Raw genomic sequence first — 17,597 nt, 5'->3', positions numbered from 1 at the left:
GGGTGGTCTATACCTTTCCTAGAGGGCTGCCCGGCACCAGCATGTCACCAGAACGTCTCTCGTGCCTGCCCTTGGACCTGGCTGCTTCACTCTAGGGATTTAGAGAGAGAAACCGGCAGCTCACTACCACATCCGGGGCCAGTGCGGCTCTATTTATACCCGCAGTGGTGAGAAGGGGCGGGAGGGGCTCAATGTCCACGCGGCGGGATAAATACTATGGAAAAACGCGGTCTTCCCCGAGGCTCGACGGGAACGCTGTCCACGACAGAAGCCAAGTGAAAGCCAAAGTTTTAACAAACAGCTCGTCCCCTGTGACCGGGCTGAGAACGGCCTGGACAGTGTGCGCCAACAGTGAGCGGGAACCGACGGGGACTTCCATTTTCTCCCCCAAATCCTCGTGCGGTAACCACCAAACAATTCAGACAGACAGACAGAGGCAAGCGTGGACTGTTCATAACCAAAGGGAGAGCCTGACCGTGTTCGTAAACAGGTGCATCGATGGAGCACCTGCTGGCTGCAGACCACCAGCTGGGGCCTTGGAACGGGGCTGGCCGAGAGCGGGGAGGGGCTCGCCGGCGGGAAGCGCGGAGCCCTCGCTGCGCCGCGCGCGCTCTTCCTGGACGGCCCCCCCCCCCCCCCCCCGACCCCGGCCCCAGCTGGGCCGGGGCGCAGTTTCCACGCCCAGCCCCTCTCTGGAGCCGGCACGGGAGTCTCGGCCACTCTGTCACCACCACCAGCCATTTCTTTCCCGGCATCTACTATGCTTTAGGCGCCTGTTTAGTTACTTGATGAAATCTTACCAAAGCCCCTCAAAAAAAGTGTTTTTATCCCAGTTAGCTGAGCGGGGCCCTCAGAAAGGTCACCGGAATTCCCGTTAGCGTGTGAGCCCCGCGAGCCACACTGTATCAGCTGATCAGCTGTCCCTGGGGGGGTGGGAGGGGAGACACAGGGTCGGGGGGAGATAAGGTTCCATTTCGGGCGTGGGCCCTGGAGTCAGCCCTGGGGCCAATGTCGGTCGGATCCATTACTTCTTAGCTGTGTGATCCTGGGCGGGCACCTTAGTGATCACCCCCGCCCTCCGCGGGCTGGGATCGGCTATTTATAGGGGTGCCATGAGGATTACACAGGGCAACGCCTCCAACGGGCGAGCAGGAGCTGGGCACCGTGCTGAGCGCTCTGATGGGTATGGCCCTAATGAGTTGGCCCACTTTTCAGATGAGCCAACTGAGGCTCGTAGAGGGAGGAATCTTGCTCTAGGCTCCACGCTGGTGAAACCTAGCGGTGAGCGCCAGTGAGAGCCTCAGTTTCCTCACCTGACTCACTCCCGGGGACGCCCCGCCGGGGCCCCGCCCCTCCTGATGTCCCGCCCCGTCCAGGTCCCGCCCCGGCCCCGCCGCGCGTCCGGAGTCGCCGCCCTCACTCGCCACAGCCAATCCGCGGCGCCCGGCGGCGGCTGCATTCAGCCTTGCCCGCGGCGCTCCAGCTCCCGGCGCCGGATCGCTGCTCGCTCACTTCGCCGCCGTCGCCACCGCCGCCGCACCCCCCGCCGCGCCTCCGTCCCCGGACTCGGTAAGGCCGGACCGAAGCCGCGCGCCGTGAGGAGGGCTGGGGAGCGCTGCCGGCGGGCGGCGGCGGGCTCCAGGGCGGGGAGCGCGCGGGGACTGCCGTGGCCCGAACCCAGGCAGAGGAGGGGGGCCGCCTTCTGAGCCGGGCGCGGAGGGGAACCCCGAGTATCCCTCTTGGACAGCGGGGTCAGTAGAGAACCCGAAACCGGAGCGGGACAGGGACCCCCCCCAACCCCCGCAGTGGATTGGTCTGGGGGTCTTCCCAGGGGTCTTTCTGCACGCGGGCAGGTTCCATGCTGCGGCGGGAGGGATGATGCTCAACCCTCCGGACTTGGCAAGACGCCACCGGCCCGGGGCCAGCGGGCCACCAGCGCCCTCCCCCGCCCCACCTCCACCTCCACCCACTCCCTAGGAGAGGAATGGGGCTGGGGGTCCGCCCGAGGGCCGTCGACCCGCAGGCAGGTACAGTGCAGAGGACAGAGATGGAGGGATGCTTGGTTTTCCGGACGTGGGCAGGACGAGTACGGCCTGGAGCCACTTGGGCCCGCGGCTTTCTTCACCGTCATCCAAACCCACCGTACGGAGTGGATTAGGTCTGGGGTACGACAGTCCCATGCAGGAGTCAGGGGACGCTAGGTCCTCGGAACTCCGAGGGGCACCCCCGCCCCCTCCCCCCTCTCCGGGCCCTCCCCCGCAGTGCAGCCTTCAGGACACGCCCTTGGCGCGGGTGCTGCACGCATGGGTACTGCGGCTGCGGTCTGAGCGTCCGCGGTGCACGGGATAAAGGCGCTGGGCCGGCGTCTCCGCTGGCGAATACCCCATCTCTCCCGTGCCACGAGGGTTTCAGGGCAGGTGGGAGCGAAGAACCTGCCCAAGGTCGCGCAGGGCCCGGGAGCTGCGGTGCCGGGGGGTGGGGTGGGGTGGGTGGGCGTCACGTGACCAGGACCCACCCGGCCTGCGAGTCCCTAACCCCAACTCCCCCTGCTAGTTTGTTTCGTTTTGTTCGCCGGGCTGTGTGTCGGTCAGCGTCTTTATAATGTAAATGGTGGTTGGCTTTCCTTGTAGAGAACAAAGATGACGACTGATTTTACTTTCATTTTTTTTAACACCGTCAGTAAACAATGCCAAATAATTCACCAGGTTGAATACTGGACAGATTTAATATTCCCAACTCGGGACAGGCTTTCAGTCCCTCTGGGCTCCGTGTATTAAAACATCCAAGGGCAGATGTCAGTAGAAAACCGGTAACTTTGTACGTTCCCGAAGAAAATGGCAGTTTCACCTTTTGAAACTTGTCTTTGTTACACCATTTTCTTGCACAGGCGTCCGATTTCTGGTCATTCCAGATATTCAAGCATGTTTATTTCCTTATAAACCACACACCGAATGAATAAAAAATATGGCCGAGCTCGCTGGTCTTTTATTTACGCCAACAAGCGTCGCCCTCCCCTCGCCGAGTTACTTTAGGTGACTTGCAGGGGGTGAGTGTGGTGTAGATACGAGGCCGGGAGGCTGATAACGCTCGTGGTGGAGGCGAGGGAGTGTCTGGGACCGACGCGTCTGATTGGGACGGGAAGGCCGCACTTGGACGAGGGTCTGTTTGCCCCGCGGCTCTGTTTGCGAGCAAACGTCCGGTTTCCTCCCCGTGCTGCGAGGTTCCACTGGACCTTGCACATGGGTCGCCATCCGAGCAGCTGTTTGAATCAGAAACAGGGCCATCGTTAGGAGCGCGCATACTTTGTATCAGAGTAGCAGAAACTGGCATCATGCACAGGTCAAAATAACCTTGCGAGTGTGTACTGAAAACAAACGGCCTAGCCCGGAGGTGACGAGGAGAAACCTGGTGCCGCTGCGCCCTTGGCCTCGGCTCGGCCCAGTGCTCACCGAGCGGTCAAGCCTGGGCCTCCCGGGAGCCCTGGGGCGAAGGCCCGCGCTTACGCAACCCTGGCCCCGTGTTGCCCATTCATAGAAACGCCGTTAATTAAGTTTTCCTGGTGCGTCCCGGCGAGCCCCTTCCGGACGCGCTCCCGGCTGGCGGGGGCGCAGGGCTGCGTTTCGGGTGTGGGATATCGCCGGGTACACTAAGTTCTCAGCTGCCCCGAAGGCTGAGCACGCAGGCCTCGGCCTTCCGAAGAGGCACCGCGTTCCGCTCGCGGTCGCCTGGGTGGCAGCGCTGGCCACGCGCGCCCGAAAGCTGCGGAAGGTCTCTCCGAAGGCTCGGCGGGTGGAACAGGATCTGAGCGCCCGGGGCACGCCAGGCCGGGGGCGGGGCTCCCGCTAACCTTTCCCCTACTTTTTCTCCGCCGTCACGTGACCCCCGCGGCGGGCGGGGGAGGGGGCGGGGTGTTTGGGGCGCTGTTGCTGGCAGAGCCTTAGAGGACGCGTTCCAACAGAGCAATTAGGCGCAGCCGGAGCTCCAAAGGCGGTGGGAAGGTGGGAGGCGGAAACGCGCGCCCGCTCCGGCCCGGAGCTGGTTCTGCACTTTGATCGGGAGCATTTTTTTTTTTTTTTTTTACCCTTTGTTGGAAAAACTGTTTAGTCACTCTGCATGGTTATTATTGGCAGGCCAGCATTTTGTTGCCGATGGGAGCCTGGACTTGAATTCCGGAAGAAGTGCGCTTTTAAGAATAACATTGTTATTCAAACTAGTGTGTTTGAAGTGTGTTTCAGAAATAACCCTCACACTTGACTGAGGCTTCTACTCCCTTTGAGTGGCCTGGGCCAGGTCTTTTCTGTTTTAAAGATAAGTCCGACCAAGGACACGGTGTATTGGGGGTGGGGTGCAGAGTCGGCCTCCTCACTTGGGATTCCCTCTGCAGAACCCACCACTGTTCGCAGTTTCTCTGATGATTCCAGAAATAATCGAGGCCGTACAGGGAGTGCTTAAAAAACAACTGTTACTTAACACCAGTAAGGAACGTTTTCTGCTGTTGATTCGTAACATTTTGTGAACTTCACCTTCTACCCCAAGCAAATATCAGGTGGATGCTGGGTTCCCAGCAAGCCCTGGGCGCCGGCCAACGTGACCTGTTTGGGTGACTGGGAGCCTCAGGGTTACGGAATGTCCACCTTTGCTTGTGTCTGTGTTATTTTTATGTCCTGCACGGTTGTTCCCTGAAGTTGATCATTGAAAGAAGTGGTGCTGCTGAGTGAGGCCTGCCCCTCCCAGTTGTATGGCAGGGTCACAGACACCTGGAGGGTTGGGAAATAGGCCGGCTACTGCCCTCCTTCCCAAGGATTATCGACTAATTGTTGGACACGGAGTTCTTTAGGTAATAAGGAAAAGAATGTCCCATACTCTTCATGTGGTCATTCACCCACACACCCATCCCAGGAACCTGAGGGGCATCCGGGTTCCCTCCGACCTTCTCCCAAGCCCACCTGCTACTTCTGCTTCCTAAATGGTCCCTAAGCTGGCCTTCCTCCCCATTTCCCTGAGCCAGAGCAGAATTCGGATATTTGTCGAACAAACTAGAGAATGTTTGAGAACCTCTCAGTCCCGGATTGCTGCGACCCCCCTAAGGTGATGGGGGTCCGTTGGGCACAGGAAGCTGGTGCCAAGTCAGCCAGAAGCAGCGGAAGCTGTTGGCTCCTTCCTCACCATGCACCTTGCTTTACCCTATCACTGTGATCAAGGACGTCTGGCCTGGATACCACTGAGCTCAATCATTCCCCACATCAAAGGGAAAGACTCCCCTCTGGCTCTCACCAGTCCTGGCTTCCTGAGGGGTCCCTTGGCTCTTGATCCTCAGCACACGCACAGCATTCCGCACGTTTCTGAGGTTTCAGGTTAGGGGTTGATTCCCTCTCTTTAGAATCCTTCGCCCCTTGTTTAAAAAAGTAATGCATGTTGCCCTGGCTGATTTGGCTCAGTGGACAGAGCATCGGCCTGTGGACTGAAGGGTCCCAGGTTCGATTCCGGTCGGGGGCACATGCCCAGGTTGCGGGCTCAATCCCCAGTGTGGGGTGTGTAGGAGGCAGCTGATCAATGATTCTCTCTCAGCATTGATGTTTCTATCTCTCCCTTCCCCTCTGAAATCAATAAAAAAATATTTTTAAAAAAGGTAATGCATTTTTGTGTTAAAAGCAAACGCAAAATAACCTTGCTTTTAAGAAATTGGCCTGTGCTCTAACTCAGACGTTGCTTTTTATGGAAGAATTCTCATTTCTAAAGTTAGGCGCTTGCCACTGAATTCCCCAGGTGTTAGCTCCGCTGCTGCCCTTAAAAAGATGTAATGTGCATAGTTTGGGTTTCTTTCTACCTTCTCAAGCACACCTTGAGTAATGTGAGGTACAGTAAGGTACGTGTAAAATAAATCGGCAACGCTGCAGAAAGTTAAATGTCCAAGACATCGGCCGAGGTCCCAGGCCCTGGCGTGTGGGCGTTCTCAGCACCCGCTACAGTGGGAGGGAAGAAAGACTGTTCCTGTGGGAACACCTAATGTGGACTTGGTCCCATCACTCACTCTCCTGTTGGTGTGAGGTCGTGGGTATTACCCATGCAGACGGTCCTGACTTAAGAATACGGTTTGCCTTACGACTGGATGTTGTGTTCTGAGCGCGCTGAAAGTAGGCGGGGCTAAGCTCAATGTCAGTAAGTGCATGTTCAAGTTACAATGCGTTTATGGGGATATTAAGTCAAGGAGCATCTGTACTTTATATGCCCATAAACAGATCTTACAAAAGGCGATGTGACCTTTTCTCAAAGGGGACGCACGCACATGCGTGCATGTGCGACTGAGTAAGTGGCTGAGTTGGAATAGGAACCCGGATCTGTGTTCTCCAAAGCCTGCCTCCCGCCCTTTTCCCGCTGCTTTGCAGACCGCCACCCCCGTGCCCACTGGACGTGATGCTGAATCAGCCCTGGAGGTTTCTGGGTTTCCATTTCCTCATCTGGGCAGTGGTGCCATGACACCTGCCGTCCTGTCACAGGGTTTTATGAGGGTCCAGTAAGGGGCCAGGCCTGAGAGTAGTTTTCTGGGTAGGGGATGAATACAGGTCCTCGCATGCAGTGCGGGGCTGCAGGTGGGTAGACGGTGCCCTGCAGTGCCTCCACAAGTCCGGTTGTACTTCCGGGTGCAAAGGTGAAGTATGTGTGGGAAATCGGGGCACCCCCCCCCCCCCATGGTTTTAGAAACATTTGTGACAGCGGCATCCTGGTAGGGGGAGAGATTGGGGAATCTTGGGGCAGGTGCACGCCCCTCCCTGCAATCATGCTGACGGGGTTCTTTACAAAAATGTGACCCGCAGTGAGCTTTCCCCAATTCTTGTGAAGATCTCATTTCTCTGTTTGATTTCCTAGTCCTTGTTGATGTGGGGCAATATAGGCTTAACCTTGAATTTGCTTTTGATTCCATAGACTCATTGCTTTCCGAGAGCCGTAGAAAAATATGATTCAGAATTCCCTTTATGACCTGGCTTGACTCTGCACATTTACTCAGTAACTGTAAGTGGTTTAATTATAAGATACTTCATTGCAAGACATTAGCCCTTTAAAAAATGCAACTGGTGCTCGCTTTGGCAGCACATATACTAAAATTGGAACGATACAGAGAAGATTAGCATGGCCCCTGCGCAAGGATGACACGCAAATTCGTGAAGCGTTCCATATTTAAAAAATAAATAAATAAAATAAAAAATGCAACTGTAGAACGCCCAGTCATGAATTGAAGATAAAATGTTTCATACGTGAAAGTTCCCGCCCTCCCAGGCACAGAACGTGAGTTTTGAGCCGCCCCACAGTCTGTCTGCGGCGCCATCAGGTCGGGGGAAGAGCAGTTTGTAGGTGTTTGTGTTCACAGTTTCTGAAAAAGCACACACACCCTAGAGCACAAGCACAGAGCGTCACTTCTGCATGTGGGGGGCGACGTGGCCCCCGGGGTGCACGGAGGATTCCTGCCCACAAAGGAGTGGGCAGGGGCTGTTTGTTTCTTCTTCCTGTTACTGCTGGTTGTTGCTGCACCTGACTTCTCGCCCTGGTCAGCAGCATAGCAGCAGGAACACCAAATGCCAAGCAGGAAGAAGGGGCGGGAGAAGAGTCCTGCACAGGCGGGGCTCGGGGACTCCCCCCGGCTGGTGATGCCCTTCCAGATCCTTCCTGGTACTGGCCTCGAAGTGCTTTGGGTAGCAGTGCCCGGGCCGGCCTGGTGCCACCTCGGTAGGCATGCATGGCAGGAGTGTGGCTTTCCCACGTGGGAGCTGGGACTTCCGGGTGCAGACAGAACCCTCCTGGGCGTTGCTCACCAGACCGTACGTGCTGTCGGTAATAACTGGGCTGCCGCTCGCTGAAGATGACGCTGCTCATTCTCCTCCTCCTCCTCCTCGGCTTCCTCTCTCAGGGGTGTTCCCAGCCATGGTGGCCCGCGTGTCGCACACACTCAGGCTTTCTCCCCGGTGAGGGCCAGGGCTGTGCTTCTGGAGACCCTGCCAGGCGCGCGTGCTGTGCTAAGCTGTCGCTCCCTGTGGGTCACCTTTTCTTAGGGAACTCCCAGCACAGTAATTTACCTCCACGCGAGATGAGCCCGCTGGCAGCTGGATTCCTTTTTTTTTTTTAATCCTCAGCTGAGGATATCTTTTTATTGATTTTGGAGAGAGAGAGAGGAACATCGATCAGTTGCCTCTCCACATGTGCCCCCAGCAGGGACCAAACCCGCGACCTTTTGGAATACGGGACAACGCTCCAACCAACTGAGCCACCCGGCGAGGCCGTCAGCTGGACTTTATTTATTTATTTTTAATATATTTTATTGATTTTTTACAGAGAGGAAAGGAGAGGGATAGAGAGTTAGAAACATCGATGAGAGAGAAACATCGATCGGCTGCCTCCTGCACATCTCCTACTGGGGATGTGCCTGCAACCAAGGTACATGCCCTTGACAGGAATCGAACCTGGGACCCTTCAGTCCGCAGGCTGACGCTCCATCCACTGAGCCAAACCGGTTCCGGCATCGTCAGCTGGACTTTAATAGAGGCAGGGCCAGCTCCTGTGTGGCAGGGAATTGCGCAATCCTAGCGGAAAGGCGAGCGTGCGAATAATTTTAGAGTTGGCACTGTCGCGTTTGCAGTTACTGTAGTTTTGTTGCTGGCTGCAATCATATCATGTTGGTTCCAACAGGGTGACCTAATTTCATATCTGTGTTGTAACTTTAGGAACCTTAAGTGGGACTTTTTTTTTAAGAGAGAAGGAAGAGATAGAGAAACATCCATGTGAGAGAAAAACATTGATCGGTTGCCTCCCGCATGCAGCCCAAGTGGGGGTTGAACCCAAGAAACCTAGGAATGTGCCCCACCAGGCATCGAACCAGCGACCTCTCAGTGCATGGGATGATGCTCAGCCCCATGAGCCAGGGCTGGAACTTTTTAAATGGTGGACTTACCGCTTCACTTGGGAGGTAAGCGTGTGCCTTTTGAGCTGGACCTGACCTGATGCCCAGCTCTGCTCTTTGCCCGCTGTGCCGTCAGGCAAGTTTCTCGACCCCCAAGCCTCGGTCTTCTCATCCGTAAATGAGGGTAACAATGGTACCCACTTCCTAGGGGTCTAGTGGGAATTAAATGGGCCAGTGCAGGTGAATGTGATCCCATTGTCCGCCATATGCCAGAGTTTGGTGGGAAGAATATTTTGTGTCTTCGTTGTTAATAGCACAAAATCTGTATGCCTTCTCTATCTACCCGCCTCCATGTATGGACCTTTCCACCTGACCCCGGCCTCTCTCCCTCTCTGTTCATGTTCAAGGCCATGTTGGAAGTCTTCTGACGACACCGATTCAGTTGCATATTTCGGTTACTATAATGACTGTATTCTTGGAATCCCAGTGTCGTCACAGGGCAAGTTTCCTGCTTGTTTTATGTTACGGAGATGATTTCCACATCTCCCCCTGGGCAAGCTTTGCAGTCTGGCACCAAACTTTTCGCTATGATGACCTTTCACTTCCTTTCCATAATGGGCTCCCTGTTCGGGCTCCCTGTTCAGGACCTGGGGTGGGGGGTGGAGGGCATTTGGGAGGGCGGAGGCCCCTGTCTGCCCGAGGGCCCGGTCTTCTCCTCCAGGGAGACAGACCTGGCTTCTGGGCGGCTTCTATCAGGATGTGTAGGCCGCTGAGGGGAAAGGTTTTAGGCGAGAAGGACTTGCTGTGGACAGCAGGACAAAGTGAATGCATTTGAAAAGCACAGTGCCGACCAAAGGATTGGCCCAGGGTTTTGGCCCAGGGTTTTGGGGGGAGGCGTTGGGCAAAATGTTTAAATTGAAGGTCATTTTACCAAAACTGAATGAGCTCCCCTCCTCCCCAAATCATTCGTTTGACATTCAGTGTTAGAGAACTGTCTTCGGCCCGTGATTTGATTCAGAGAATTAAACAGGGATGCGAGTGTGTCCCTTTTTTTAAAAAATATATTTTTATTGATTTCAGAGAGGAAGGGAGAGGGAGAGAGAGAGATAGAAACATCAATGATGAGAGAGAATTGTTGATCGGCTGCCTCCTGCACACCCCCTACTGGGGATTGAGCCTGCAACCTGAGCAGTGCGCATGACCGGAATCAAACCCGGGACCCCTCAATCTATAGGCAGACACTCTATCCACTGAGCCAAACCGGGTAGGGCCTGGAGCAGCTTCTAACTGATGTTGGGAGATTAAACAAATACTTTACAAGTGACAGTCGCCGGCAGGGCAGGTGGCACTGCTGGATGTTTCCGGTAGAATTCTTCTACCTTGGGAATGTGGATTCTGTCCACACAAGAAGCAGCTAAACCTGTAGAGAATTTTTATGAGAGTTTATTTGAGCCAATCTGACAACAGATGGCATATGCCTGGGAGCAAGATCTCAAATGCTCAGGCTTCTCTCACGCTTTGAGATTAAGAAGGGGACAAGGAAGATCACCTTGGAGGTGGGACAAAGCCAAGGTGGGGATCGGAGGGCAGGATTGGGCCTTGGGGCTGTGGACCGCTACTTCCTGAAGCACAGAAAACACTGCAGCCCGTTTAGGTAGAAAGCCTGTTAACCTAGATCAGTGGTTCTCAACCTGCCTAATGCTGCGACCCTTTAATACAGTTCCTCATGTTGTGGTGACCCCCAATTTCATTGTTACAAATTGAACATAATTAAAGCATAGTGATTAATCACAAAAACAAGATGTAATTGTATATGTGTTTTCCGGTGGTCTTAGGCGGCCCCTGTGAAAGGGTCGTTCGACCCCCAAAGGGGTCTCGACCCACAGGTTGAGAACCGCTGACCTAGATGCACAGAAACAATGGACAAGGCCTGCTTAAGGCAAAGATCAACTGAAAAGTTATAGGTCTGGGGCGCGGCTCCCCACCAGGACCTGCCCAGTTAGGAATGGGTGATCAGCTCACCCTGTGAGGTTACACAATTCAGAGGCTGACCAGAGCAGGCCCCGGGAGAGGGAAGCTCCAAGCCCGGTGTGAGACAGGAAAGTAGAAACGGATGGAGAAGCAGGCCGCTCAGCTGTGAGTCCCCAGGCCTGGCCCAGGCGACCGGGAGAATGAGCTTGGGAAGGTGTAGGGAACAGCTGAGAGCAGCATGATATTTGGAGATATATATATATATATATATATATATATATATATATATATATATATATATATATTTAAATATGTTTTCATTGATTTCATAGAGCAAGAGAGAGGGAGAGAGCGATAGAAACACCAATGATGAGAGAGAATCATTGATTGGCTACCTCCTGCATGTCCCACATTGGGGATCAGGCCGAAAACCGGGCATGTGCCCTGACTGGGAATTGAACTGTGACATCCTGGTTCATAGGTCAACACTCAACCACTGAGCAACACCAGCCAGGCAGGATATATATATATATATATATATATATATATATATATATATATAGCTGAGAGAATCATCGACTGCCTCCTGCACAGCCCTGTCCTGAGGATCGAGCCCGCAACCCGGGCATGTGCCCTTGACTGGGAATTAAACCTGGGACCTTTCAGTCTGCAGACCGATGCTCTATCCTCTGAGCCAAACCAGCTAGGGCCAGGCAGGATATTTTTAAAAATGGATTTTTAAAGAGAGAGAAAGAGAGAGAGAGAAATGATAAACATCAATTTTGTTCCACTTATTTACAAATGCATTGGTTGATTCTTGTACCAGTATGTGCCCTGACAGGGGCTCAACCCTGCAACCTTGGGGTATGGGAACGGTGCTCCGACCCACTGAGCTGCCCAACAGGACAGAGATGTGGATTTTTAAATGGTTCTCACTCGGAGCCTCTTATTCTGGGCCTGGGTGTTTTCCTGAGAGCCGATTAGCGAGAGGTGCTTGGTGCTCTGTGCGGACCTCGGAGAATCTCTCCCCCTTAGTGGCCCTCGGGATGGTCTCCCCGGTTCCTAGGCTCTGCTGGGGGCTTTGGCCCCAGGTGTGTTCCAGGAAGGGGGTCTGTGCCAGCCCCCCGGGGGTGGGGCTCCAGGTGGGCGCGGCTCCACCTGCCGCCCAGAAGTGGTTTCTGGAAAGTGAAGGTGCACAGCCCCCAGGGCCTCCTCCTGTCACCCAGCCAGCCCTGGGGAGGAGCAGCCACCTGCGTGCCCGGGAGGTGCTTCCTCCGTCACCCTGTTCCCTGCAGGAGCTGCTCACGCTGATGTGAGGGGACAGTGACTGACGGGCAAGAGGCGAAGCTCTCTTTTCTTCCATGTTCTCTTCTCATCTCTTCTCTGCGACCTTTCTTTCCCCTTCTCCTTGCTTTTCTTGCCAGTCCATGCTTTCTCCCGGGAGCCACCTGAGGACTCGGGCGCAGGTGCCCGTTTTGTGCAGGCGTGTCCCCGCGGTCATGCCGCGTGGCTTTGTCCCCAGGGAAGCCACCTCTCTCCACCCAGGTAGATGGGTGCCCAGGCGGGGATAGTGGGGGGGGGGGGGGGGGGGGGGGGGGGGGCGGTTGCACACCTCTCAAAACCAGCAGGTGTCGAGTGAGGCCCGGGCTCCATGGGCAATGGTGTGGCGGTCAGCAGTGGTGGGGACGGTGGGGAAAGATGGCGATTCATCCTCAGTGGGTGTGCGTTGGCATCTGTGGAGACGGTGCTGAGACAGCCAGCCTTGTGTGCAGGTAGAAGTTAAAGCCCCCGGCAGGGCCTGCGGTGCAGGGGGGCCCCAGCTCCGGAGACAGGGGGTGGTGGCAGCAGCAGGTAAGGAGTAAGACCATCGAGCACCTAGAGACCTGATCCAGGAGGAAGTGGCTGGTGCCCGAGACTGCTGGTTTAGTTGTGCCCTGCCTGTGAGACCCCGGCCCGGGGCCCCAGAGGCGGAGGGGGGGCTGCTCACCTGACTTTGGTGCCCTTTGCCGCTCCCCTGGAGGGATACCGAGGAGAGGCTGTCCAGGGTAGGTGGCCCGGATGCAGACCCAGGCCTGGCCTGCCAGCTGGCCCCAGGGCCTTCCTCTCACAGTGGGTGCGGGGTCCCAGCTGGGCTCAGCCCCTGCCGGGGTGGGTGTGTCTGGGATGCCAGGGAAAACTGCAGATGGCAGTCTCGGGTCAGTGCACCAAATGCTAACAGCTGCTCACTCCGGGAGGGGAGGCCGGTGTTAGGTGTTCCTCCGTGTTTGCCGTGCGTCGAGACTTAAAACGTAAAGACAGAGGACAGGCCTCCTAATTGCCCGTGAATTTATTGACCACTTGCCTCCCCACTCACCCCTACCCCCACCCCGGAGCTTCACCAGGCAGGTGGATTAGCTGCAGGGAGGGCACTCCAGGTGGCCCTGTCCGTTCAGCTGCTAGCACTCACGCCCCATGCTGGGAGGCTGCCGATCTGATTGGCCTCAGCAGCTGTCCATCTAGAGGGGCAGGATGGCTTTCAGCAGGCCTGGGAGCCTCGGTCAGAGAGGAACATTCTAACTCTGACCCAGGGGTTTCCAGAAAACGGCCGGGCTGTTTTCCAAAGGGGCTGCCCGTTTTGCACCCACCAGCGCCGGTAGGACCCTGCTTTCCCCATCCTCTCGCCAGCCCTCCTCACAGTCCTTTCGGTTGTAGCCATGCTGGTGGGTGTGACATGGCCTTTGTTTTTTCTTACATAGATTTTACTTTTTTTTTTATTAAAAAAATATTTTCTTGAATTACAGAGAGAAAGGGAGAGGGACAGAGAGTCAGAAACATCGATGAGAGAGAAACATTGATTAGCTGCCTCCTGCACACATCCCTGCTGGGGATGTGCCCGCAACCAAGGTACATGCCCTTGACCGGTATCAAACCCAGGACCCTTCAGTCCGCAGGCTGGCGCTCTATCCATTGAGCCAAACCAGTTAGGGCGATTTTTACTTATTTTTTATGTTATCCTCCCCTGAGGATGTTTTCTATGGATTTTATTTTTTAAAATTTTGAAGGGTTTTGAGAGAGAGATCAATGGACGTCACTCCAACCAGCGGAGCCACCTGGCGAGGGCTTGCTGAGGTTTTGGTCTGCATGTCTCTGATGGCGACAGGAGGCCATATTCCAGATATAAATACTGTTAAGCACCCATGGATTGAGGTGGCATTTTAGCTCATTAGAGTGGCACAGGGAGCTTTTCAAGCCGCTGGACGGCCGTTCACTAATTCCCGCTTAGGGCTGGAGGAGGGACAGGCCAGCTCAGGACAGCCACCGTGGCTACTGCACAACGAGAAACAAGCTGTGTGTTACAGGGGCATGTAGGATCTCATATTTGTCACGAGGCTGAACCAGTCAAAACAAGCAAATCCTTAGTTAAATGCAGTTCTGACAAGGCCACAGGGAGCTGCAGGCGCGCTCAGTCCGCCTCTCCCAGCAGCGGCCGGGCTCCTGAGCAAAAGCCCACGAGCGCCTTCGCACGGAGTTCCCTACAAACACTAGGTTTATATTGAATCGGCTGCCGTTGGGGATCCCTTCGAGTCCTGTGCAGAGCCCTTGAGAGATCGTGCACATCCTCGTAAGGGTGGCCGGTCATATCATTTTATTCGCCGTGATGCCCGCTGTGCAGGATCCTGCCTTGGGTGGGGTGCGGGGCTGAGTGGCCGGGAGGCCCTGGGGGAATCTTACAGCCCGTTCACTAACTCCCGTGGATATTTTTTGAGAAATGGGTGCAGAGCTGTTCGTTTGGGTGCCGTCTTCAATATTCACAATCACCTGTGCCAAGCCTTTGCCTAGAGAGCTTGCTGCTTTCAGAAGCCGGGTCCAGCCCTGGCCGGGTGGCTCGGCTGGTTAGAACGTCGTCCCGTACACCAAAAGGCTGTGGGTTCGATTCTCAGTCAGGGCACATACCTCGGTTTCGGGTTTGATCGATATGGGAGGCAACCAGTCGATGCCTCTCTCTCCGAAATTGGACAGGCTCCGGCAGCTTGCTCCGTGTCTGCTAAATAGTATGTGAATATTCTGGAGTGCTTGCAGATTACAGTAAGCTAAGGTTATACCGCGGTTGTTGTGTTTTGGGGTTTTTTTTTTGTTTTTTTGTTTATAGGGTTTTTTTGGTTTGTTTTTCCAAAATCATTGTAACGGACATTCCCAGGTGCACCCACCCCGGCCTGTCCCTCTGCCCCCGGCGACATCACACGTGAAGGAAGAAGCAGCCACAGTGCAGGCCTTTCCGTCCCAAAGGCAGACCCTGCAGGGACGTGGCGGGCCACGCCCAGTCCTGCACTCCCGCCCCCCGCCTGTCCCTCCCCGCCCTGGGCCTCTCCCTGGCTGGGAAGGGCTCCACTAGGCAGATGGCTCAACCTGACGCCTGTTAGGAGCGGGCAGCCTCCTGTCCCCTCCGTTCCCACTCGGGGCCACTCGCCTGGAACACCCCCAGCCTCTTCCTGGTCTTGCCTCCCTGGCCCACACCCCGAGGCCCACGCCCTGTTGAACGAACAAATGAATGATAGTCTGGTGCCTTTCCCGGACTTGCTCAAGGCATCGTTTGGTCTGGTCAGCTGAAGTCAGGCTGATTTGACTTTTGTAACTGGGCATCTTTGTAATGGTCCCACCTCTGCACGTAATAGGCTTACATGGGTAAAAAAAACGGGGGAAATTGCACGTAATGAGAAAAGACACCATGCAATTTTAGGTTCTTATTATGGCGCGGGATGGTTTTTTTCCTCTCTTATAGCTGCCTTTAAAAAATATATATATTTTATTCCAGAGAGGTAGGGAGGGGAAGTGAGAGATAGAAACGTCAATGATGAAAGAGACTATTGATTGACTGCCTCCTGTATGCCCCCCCCCCCCCACTGGGGATCGAGTCACAACCCAGGCATGTGCCCTTGACTGGAATCGAACCCAGGACGCCTTCAGTCCACAGGCCAATGCCCTGTCCACTGAGCCAAACCAGCTGGAGCTCTTAGCTGCCTTTTTATCCACCTTATCCATATGCTGCTCTGTGCAGACCGTTCAGGAGATGGTGGGCTCGCTCACCCTCAGAAGGCGGCAGAGGGGCCGGCAGGTGGAGGAGGCTGTGAGGGCAGTAGCAGCTTCTAGGGGGCCTCGTGTCCCTGGAAGATGGGAGCCTGGATGACGGAGACAAAGGACATTCTGTAGACTCTGAAAAAAGCTCAAATGAAATGTGCTTTCGTTGGCGGGGGTGGGGGGCGGGGTGGGGGCGGGGTGGGGTGAGTGGGACGGGGGAGCCTGCCTGGGGTCTGTGCCCAGGTCGGTTAAGTGCTCCGGAATGTTCAACCCTTGGGGCTTGATTTCAGTCCCAGCCTCTGAGGAGGAAGGCCAGCTCTGTCCTAGGCTTCCGGGTCTGGCTCTCATGGTGCCTAAAATCGTTTCTCAAGGCACCAAGCACTGGCACACCGGAGGCCAAGGTGTCGGTCCCCCGCCCTACCTGAAGATAAGGGTTCAGGGCCACAGTGACTCATGTGTGGCCTCCAGGTGGCTGGAGGGCAGGGACTGGATTTGCTTCTGCTACACAGCCATCACCTTCCTGTGCCAACTGGGTGGGGCCCGGGCTGCTGGCCAGGAGGGGGAGCTGGTGGGAGGGCCAGGGCCAAGGGTCAGAGGGAAGGGTTTCCGAGGGTAAGGACAAAGTTACACTTCTATATAATCCTCTCCGTCTCTTCCCAGGAGACCCTAAAGATGGCAGAGGCTCACCAGGCTGTGGCCTTCCAGTTCACGGTCACTCCCGACGGCATCGACCTGCGGCTGAGTCATGAGGCCCTTAAGCAGATCTATCTGTCCGGACTTCATTCCTGGAAGAAGAAGTTCATTAGATTCAAGGTTTGCAGACACTTGTTTAAATGTGGGCCGTCTCCCCTGGAACGCAGAACCGTTCTCGGGGTGCTTTTGCAGTGTCCACATTTCTGAGTGGTAATTGGCACATAATTCGCATCTTCTTGGCACCTAAGGCTCATGAGACACGGTGACATATATTGACTCGCTGAATTCTTCAATGCTGGAGGCAGGTGGGGCCCCTGTCAGGCAGGGGAGGAGGTCGGGGCTCAGAGAGGGTGAGTGGCCACTTGGTGGAGCAGAGTGAGGACGAGCACCCGTGCCTCCTGCTCACCTTCTGGAGTCATGGTGTTTCCGGCGAAGCTGCAGGGAGTCTGTGCAACAGGTGTCTCGTTGATAAAATAGTCAAACATTGACAGATACGCACGCAAATTCAAGGGCAGCTGCCTTCGCACGTTCTCAGTTCTGTTTCCTCGAAAGAGGACAGTTAATCCCTATTTGAAGCACGTGTCTCGTTTTTAATTTAGTTTATTTTAAAAATCACAGAAGGAGGGGTGGAGGTGGAAGAGGGCATGGAGGAGTGCTGGGGTCCAACCCCAGTAGGTCCAAGGGTTCCCCAAGGTGTGGACGGAGTAGGCGATGAAGGAATGACACGGAGACAGCGTTCAGTTGATCAGCATAGCAAGGTTCTCCCGCCAGCAGCCTAGCCAGGATCTCTAGCTAGGACCTCCAACCAAGTTCTGTTCAGGTTCTCCAGCCAGGTTCGCCAGGTTCAGTCGCCAGGTTCTGTAGCAAGGTTCTCCGGCCAGGTTCTATCCAGGTTCTCCAGCCAAGTTCTGTAGCCAGGTTTCTGTCCAGGATCTTTGCCATGTTCTCTCGCTAGATTCTGTCTCTAGGTTCTGTCTCTAGGTTCTTC

General features: G+C 55.3%; 1 protein-coding gene and 1 non-coding gene across 2 annotated transcripts in view; both read left to right on the top strand.

Annotated features, from left to right (window-relative positions):
* Nucleotides 1-1,476: 1,476 nt before the first annotated feature.
* CPT1A (carnitine palmitoyltransferase 1A) overlaps nucleotides 1,477-17,597 on the top strand; it is a 43,026-nt gene continuing 26,905 nt past the window's right edge. Inside the window, 2 exon segments of the mRNA XM_070426284.1 lie at nucleotides 1,477-1,569; nucleotides 16,577-16,813. Coding sequence (XP_070282385.1) covers nucleotides 16,589-16,813 — 225 coding nt within the window. The 5' untranslated portion in view covers nucleotides 1,477-1,569; nucleotides 16,577-16,588.
* On the top strand, nucleotides 7,074-7,180 carry LOC139019183 (U6 spliceosomal RNA). Its single transcript, XR_011473062.1, has one exon. It is a non-coding gene; the product is annotated as a U6 spliceosomal RNA (small nuclear RNA).

This window comes from Myotis yumanensis, unplaced genomic scaffold, assembly GCF_028538775.1.
Source record: "Myotis yumanensis isolate MYYU_CA2020_CCGP unplaced genomic scaffold, mMyoYum1.0.hap1 SCAF_10, whole genome shotgun sequence".
Taxonomy (NCBI): Eukaryota; Metazoa; Chordata; class Mammalia; order Chiroptera; family Vespertilionidae; genus Myotis; species Myotis yumanensis.
This window is presented reverse-complemented; position numbering and strand designations above follow the sequence as displayed.